Source organism: Microchirus variegatus (assembly GCF_963457635.1).
Source record: "Microchirus variegatus genome assembly, chromosome: 12".
NCBI lineage: Eukaryota > Metazoa > Chordata > Actinopteri > Pleuronectiformes > Soleidae > Microchirus > Microchirus variegatus.
Genome location: NC_139813.1, coordinates 21633313 through 21641129, shown reverse-complemented (window position 1 = coordinate 21641129; position 7817 = coordinate 21633313). Strand labels below are relative to the sequence as shown.

Here is a 7817-nt window from a genome sequence, read left to right as displayed (position 1 = left end):
TGTAGTCATAACAAAAAATACAGAAGTATTGACATATAATTTTCATAAAAAGAAAAATATGAACGTGCTGTGAGAAATAAGATTTGTAGTTGCACCTCTACATTTGGTACGCCCCTTTGCACTTTGACTCAGCGGCAAACATGTCTGCTAGTCAAGTGTGTTTTCTAAAACGGTAGCCAAAATGTCATAAAGTTGAGATTGCTTAGACACTACTTTACTATATTTCTATTTCGACAAGTGGGAATTGATCCCGTCTCACATTTGACAGTGAGTCGATTGTTTTATTCACGCTACTTATGTCCGCACGCTGCAATGTAGCTAGCATGCTAAATAGGTACCGTTGTTTATTGTGCGCGTTAAGTGCTACTTCCAGTCAAATTATTAGTTTACTCGCTAGTCTAGTCTAATCCAATCTCACACGAAGCGTATACATTTAACTATTTGATCGTTCAGTTTTGCTAAACTCCAAGAACGTGTTTGTTGGAACATGTTTTTCTCGGTAGATGTGAATGAATGGAGCGGAGGAGATTTTATGCCTAGTTTTCACTGTATTTTAAACTGTACTTTCAGCGCCACAACTGAAGAAAAATGACGTCCATTATCAAGCTGACAGCCGTGTCAGGGGTCCAGGAGGAGTCGGCCCTCTGTTACCTCCTGCAGGTGGATGAATTCCGCTTCCTCTTGGACTGTGGCTGGGATGAGAACTTCTCCATGGACATCATTGATGCCATGAAACGGTGACTATAGAACCATATCTGTCTTGCAAAGCATGTTTCTTGGTCCTTATTTGCACTCACTTACACAAGTGTGTATATATATACACACTTAAAACCACTTATCCTTGATCCACCACAGTTTGTTGGTACCACATATATTCACTCACCACCCACTTTATTAGGTACAAAGTGTATCAGGAGTAACAACCAGTGTGGTCTTCTGCTGTAGTCCACCTGCTTCCATCTGAGAAATGAGTCAAGTAAAATCCAATTTAATAAACACAACTTTTCCTCCTCAGATATGTTCATCAGGTCGATGCAGTGCTCCTCTCTCACCCCGATCCCTTACACCTGGGAGCCCTGCCGTATGCTGTGGGCAAACTGGGCCTAAACTGTACAATCTATGCCACAATTCCTGTCTATAAGATGGGTCAGATGTTCATGTATGACCTATATCAGGTAAAAGGAGGAGTGGAAAACATGAAAAGTCATTTATAAAGAACATATTATTGCATGGTCGCAACTGCTTTCTTAATCGTGTTATTCTTTTCCGTTCAGTCTCGAAACAACAGTGAGGATTTCACTCTCTTCACTCTCGATGATGTGGACAGCGCTTTCGATAAGATCCAGCAGCTCAAATACTCTCAGATCGTCAACCTGAAAGGTGAGTTACGCGCACATCCTGGGGTTATGTGGCACTGCAGCTACCGCAGTGTTTAATAACTTTATTTTTTTACTCAAAGGCAAAGGACACGGTCTTTCCATCACACCGCTTCCAGCTGGTCACATGATCGGAGGCACCATTTGGAAAATTGTGAAGGACGGAGAGGAGGAGGTTGTTTACGCTGTGGACTTTAACCACAAAAGAGAAATGTAAGCATCAATAAACAGTACAGATTTTCTGTTTCAGGCTGTTTTTATTTTTATTAATGTCATGTTTGACTTTGTTTTCTAGCCACCTGAATGGCTGCTCACTGGAGAGCATCAGCCGTCCTTCTTTACTTATCACAGACTCCTTCAACGCCACATATGTGCAGCCACGGCGTAAACAAAGAGACGAGCTGCTCCTTAGTAAGTAATGCATTGTGATGTTAAGCTTCTCTTTATGGCCTGACTGTTTGTTTTGTTTATTAAACTACATCACATTTTCCTTTTAGGTTGTAACTTTTTCTTGTTTCTTTCCCCCTCAAAGCAAATGTGATGGAGACCCTTCGCGGAGACGGAAATGTCCTCCTCGCTGTTGACACAGCTGGGCGTGTTTTGGAGCTGGCGCAGCTTCTGGATCAGATCTGGAGGACAAAGGACGCAGGGCTGGGAGCTTACCCACTCGCTCTGCTCAACAACGTCAGCTACAACGTGGTGGAGTTTTCCAAGTCCCAGGTACATTTTTTTCACCCATTCTCATTCTAGTAGGAATGCAACCAATGCTTAATTTCATAATCAGTTAATCTCAGGATTAATCTCTCGATTAATTGATTAGTTATTTGGTCTTTAAATTGTCAGAAAATGTTGTTGTTCAGATTTAATGATTTATTTGTCATATGTTGCAAAGGAAATGGAAAATATTCACAATTAATAAGCTGAAAAATCTCAGAACTTGTTTTTCTGATTTAAAAAAAAAACCTTCTCAGATCTGTTTATTGATCAGAATCAGAAACAGGTTTATTGCCATGTATGCTAGAATCGATACAGGGAATTTGTTGTGGTGAAATTGGTTCCAAAATGAAGGCAAAATATAAATGACACACTATATTGACTAAATTTAAACAATGAAGTATAAAACAATTTAAAATACAACTAGAAAAGCACTCGGAGAGCACAGACCTCCGCCAAGGCAGCTTAGCCCCCCACAAAATAGCGATAAAAATAGTGATTGCGTCCACAGATCACGCCCAAAATGTAATCACTTGTTCTTGTTCCAATTGCGGACCGTTCCTGAAAATTTGATCCAAATCTGTCCACGACTTTTCGAGTTATGTTGCAGACAGACAAACAAAAAGCATATACCTCTGGCGAAGGTCAATAAATAGTGTACAGTACCAACCAGCTACTCATTCAATTTAAAGGACTTCATCAGCCAACAAATGTATTTTCTACCATCTGTGTGTAGGTGGAGTGGATGAGCGACAAGCTCATGAGATGTTTTGAGGACAAAAGAAACAACCCCTTCCAGTTCCGACACTTGACCCTGTGTCACAGTCTGGCAGACCTGGCCCGGGTGCCCAGCCCTAAGGTGGTGCTCTGCAGCCAGCCAGACCTGGAGTCCGGCTTCTCTCGGGAACTCTTCATCCAGTGGTGCCAAGACGCCAAAAACTCCATCATCCTCACCTACCGCACAACTCCGGGGACCCTGGCCCGCTACCTCATCGACAACCCCGGAGAGAAGATGCTGGATCTGGAGGTGAGAGCAGCTGTCTGATTTACTCTACACACACAGACAGACATCCATCCCATCATTCAGCGTTTGCCCCCGTGGGAAGCTGCTGACTGTCACATTCAGACTCAGCTAAATAAACAGCGAAATGTGTCATTCTATAATTTGCACCGCCGCCATTTGTCAATTGTCTCGTTTTTTGACAGGTGAGGAAGCGAGTGAAGCTTGAAGGCAAGGAGCTGGAGGAATACCTGGAAAAGGACAAAATAAAGAAAGAAGCTGCTAAAAAACTAGAACAAGAAAAAGAGTAAGAGATGCTTCTTTCTTTTTAAGAGTTCTATGTTTTTATTTCTGCTTGTTGGTGTTGCAAAACATTTAATTTTTGCAATTTTACTGTCTGGTGATGACTATAACTGTGAATTATATCAAAAAGCTGTTAGAAATGCTAATGAGGGTCTGCATTCTATATCTAAAAACAGGCTGTTTAAATGGAAATCTGCAAAATGGGAAATGTTCACACTCAACTGAGCAAAACCATGTCATCTGCGTTTGAAAAACAAACAAAAACAAGTATTATGTGCTCAGTCGATTGTTAAATTTGATGCCGTTTCAGAGTGGACGTGGACTCCAGCGATGAGAGCGACATGGACGACGACCTGGACCAGCCGGCTGTGGTGAAAACCAAACATCACGACCTGATGATGAAGAGCGAAGGCAGCCGCAAAGGCAGTTTCTTCAAACAAGCCAAAAAGTCTTATCCCATGTTCCCCACGCACGAGGAGAGAATCAAGTGGGACGAGTACGGAGAAATCATCAGGTACGACGATACCGAGACCCCTAACCCAACCAGTCCTCCTGCTGTTAAAATATAATAACCGTTTGGTTGTTGTTGTTTTTTTAAAGGCTAGACGAGTTTCTAGTTCCCGATCTGCAAGCCACAGAGGAGGAGAAAAGCAAACTGGAGTTGGGGATGACGAACGGAGAGAAACCCATGGACCAGGATCTCTCTGTTGTTCCCACCAAATGCGTCTCCAGTATAGAAAACCTGGAAATTAGGTCAGTGACCCTTGACCCTTTTGCCCTATGTCAGCTGAGATTGGCACCAACGGCGTGCGGCCCTCATGTGGAGGATACATCGTTTTATTGTTTTTTTTAATATTTATGACTACAACTCTGTAGACATAGGCCCCGTCCCAACACCTCCCCTAACCCTACACTTTTGCACTAACCCTAAATTTTGCATGTTCTTGTGTAGGGGGAGCAAGGGGAAGTGCGTTTTTGCCCTTATAATCAACCGTCAAAATGTAGTGGAAAATGAAATTACCCATGATGCAACAAAGATGGCGGCCACATCTGCCAAGGAACAATCTCGTTGTAATATATTACCACAAATAAGCACGTTACAATGACGATATTGTAGCACGCTCCACCGGTAGAATTGTCAACATGTGACGTAGGTTAGCGCCTTCGTTACGTTAACTTACGCTAATTTGCATATGGTGGTGCCCCAATTCCATAGGGAAGCCACTTCCCTCAACGAGGGGAATTTACGGTTGAGGGCACCAAGTGGAAATTTTAAGGGGGAGGTATTTGGGACGGGGACATTATTTCAGATCATGTGTAATTTGTTCACCCTCATAAACGTGTCCTACTTCTTTAACAAACCTCTCCTGTGCTTATTTAATTTAATTTAATCATCTGTATGAAAAACGTTTGTCTTTGTAACTTCACAGGGCCAGAATATCGTATATAGACTACGAAGGTCGCTCCGACGGTGACTCCATTAAGAAGATCATCAATCAGATGAAGCCCCGGCAGCTCGTGATCGTACACGGTCCGCCAGAAGCCAGTCTGGACTTGGCCGAGTCCTGCAAGGCCTTCAGCAAGGACATCAAAGTCTACACGCCCAAGCTTCAGGAGACGATAGATGCCACCAGTGAGACACACATCTACCAGGTAAGCCCCAGTGAAGTCACGTTACCCTTTCAATATGGTTTGCATACAGAGATATTTTTCGCTGTGATGTAGTTTTTGTTGGCTCATCTTGTACATTTTCCTTGGCAGTCGACTGCAAGGTTGATTGATCTAGCTTATTACTGAGGCGGAGGATAAAAGCAACCATCTGTGACAGGGCGGCGTCTTCATTCTCTCCTCTTCTTCTTTTGATTAAAGGTGCGTTTGAAAGACTCCTTGGTGAGCTCGCTGCAGTTCTGCAAAGCCAAAGACACGGAGCTGGCGTGGATCGACGGCGTGCTGGACATGCGCGTCGTCAAGGTGGACACGGGCGTCATGCTGGAGGAGGGCGCCAAAGACGAGGCGGAGGAGGGCGAGCTGGCCATGGACGTCACGCCGGATCCCGCCATCGATCAGAACGCCACGGCGGTGGCGGCGCAGCGCGCCATGAAGAGTCTGTTCGGAGAGGACGAGAAGGAGGTGTCCGAGGAGAGCGACGTCATTCCCACGCTAGAGCCACTTCCTTCACACGAGGTGAGTGAACGCAAACGCAGTTTTGATTTACACTACCGTTCAAAAGTTTGGGGTCACTTAGAAATGTCCTTATTTTTTAAGGAAAAGCACTTGTTTTGAATAAAAATCATTATTTCTAATCTTGTCAATGTCTTGACTATTTTCTATTCATTTTGCAACTCTTTATATGAATAAAAGTCTGACTTTAAATGTAAAACACACACAAAATTGTATAGGTGAGCCCAAGCTTTTGAACCGTAGTGTAACTCCTCGACACAATATTGTGTAACATTCTATCAAATGTGTATTTGTAGTTTAAGAGTCTGACTCTCTTCTGCTTTCCCTCCAGATGCCGGGACATCAGTCGGTGTTCATCAACGAGCCTCGCCTGTCTGACTTCAAGCAGGTCCTGCTGCGAGAGGGTATCCAGGCTGAGTTTGTGGGAGGAGTCCTCGTCTGCAACAACATGGTGGCCGTGCGCAGGGTGAGTGTGAATGTTAAAAAAAAAAAAAAAAAACGTCGATCAGTGTTTGTCAAACCTGGAAACGTTGATGTTCTCCAATGTCTTGTTTTTGTCCACAAACCAGAAATGATTCAGTTTGAATGATTTATTTGTTATGTGGAGCAAAGAAACCAGAATATTTTACATTGAAGAAGCTGAAAAATCAGTTTTAACTTGTTGCAGCCATTATTTATATCATTTGATTTGATTAACTGTGAGACATGAGATGGTGGTACTGCACAGCCGAAGCCTGTCCCCATAAGAAATTCCGATACTCTTATTGTAATATTAATATTCAGCAGAGAGTACAAGACATTCGCTGATGACGGTTATGCGTCCAGAGCTTTTTAGAGCAGCGTTGTTGATTTACACGGCAAAGGAAGTGGAGCAGCTCAACACAAGCAGGAGCTGCAGGCCTGTGTATAATATATGGGAATATATCTAAGACAAAAAAAACTCACAAAACATCGAAAACATATATGTGTTTAACTATAATTAGTTTCCATTTTGACTTGAATGCAATTAAGTAGAATAGACAAAATGGAACATTAAACACAAAGTGACACACACACACACACAAGTGGATCAGCAGCGGAATCTAATGACTAAGGTAAAAAAGGAAAAGTAGGACTGAGCCAGGATACTAACAACAAAATGCATAATTGACAAGAACTAAAAATAGATGGAAGTCACAGCAAAGAGAATAGAGTTCATTAAAGCAGAGTGTGTGTGTGTGTGTGTGCTGTTTTAAACACGATATCTTGATGGGTTCGGATGAAGTTTTCAGCTCTAATCCAAGTTCGGAAGAAAAAAAAAACATCTTGTACAAAGTGTGAAAGAGTGTTCTGCAAGGACGTAACATTGACCCTTTTTGTGCTCTTTGTCCAGACGGAGGCCGGACGCATCGGTCTGGAAGGCTGCCTGTGCGACGACTACTATAAGATCAGGGAGCTGCTGTATCAGCAGTACGCCGTGGTATAGAAGCAGCAGCAGCAGCAGCAGCAGCAGCAGCAGCAGCAGCAGCAGCAGCAGCAGAGCATTACATGGCAAAAAACATAGACAATCCTTAATGAGAACTTTACCCAGAGGACAAGAGTGTGCTCCACTCGGGCAGCTTCTGCTCTCATGGGCAGCCCCAGCTGTTTTACTGCAGAACCTTTTTGTACATTTTCCTTTTTTTATGTATTTTTCCTGTGGTTAGTTTACCTGATACAGAAGCAGAGAGGCGGTGATGATGATGATGATTTCTCTGGATTTGACCTCTCAGACTGAATCTCACACACTTAAATCTGTACAGTAATGAAAAGATTCCTTCCTTATAATGTCATTAAAACAGTTTTTTTTTTTTCCAAATATGTTGTCACTGTGGAAGTTTTTGTTTCAGATGCCGCGGTTGCGGGAAGCGGAATTCATCCGTTGTTTTTCGCGGCGCGTCGTGATCTCCTTATGCGCTAATGAGCAGAAAGGTAGGTCGAAAAATCTTCCTGCCGTACACCGTGTGCACAAAACTGAAGACATTTTCGGAACAAAGTCACCCAGAATGTAGTGTAATTTATGGCAGAGCTGCTGTATTGAATTCCATTAGGGTTGTACACGCTGGAGCCAAGACACTATTGAACGCCATAAAGTTTTTTGTTTTGTTTTGTTTGCATATTCTTTGATCGTACAGTATACGTTCCTGCTTTTATCATAATCTGTGGTTACGTTTTTTATGCAGGCGGAGTTTCTTTGCGGTTTTCTGGAAAAACAACATTCACTC

The 7817-nt window shown here is 42.9% G+C and overlaps 1 protein-coding gene across 2 annotated transcripts; it reads left to right on the top strand.

Moving 5' to 3' along the window:
* Positions 1-588: 588 nt before the first annotated feature.
* On the top strand, positions 589-7039 carry cpsf2 (cleavage and polyadenylation specific factor 2; the record flags this gene model as incomplete). 2 transcript variants are annotated; one of them, XM_083899206.1, is made up of 14 exons in its annotated part: positions 589-737; positions 1016-1175; positions 1275-1380; positions 1460-1589; positions 1672-1787; positions 1909-2096; positions 2827-3117; positions 3297-3397; positions 3704-3907; positions 3994-4146; positions 4824-5046; positions 5263-5577; positions 5906-6040; positions 6947-7039. In XM_083899206.1, the coding sequence occupies 14 exons, from the start codon at positions 589-591 to the stop codon at positions 7037-7039; spliced, it is 2364 nt and encodes a 787-aa protein (XP_083755332.1). The 2 variants fall into 2 exon arrangements, with proteins under 2 accessions (XP_083755332.1, XP_083755333.1); XM_083899207.1 differs by lacking the exon at positions 3994-4146.
* Positions 7040-7817: the final 778 nt, after the last annotated feature.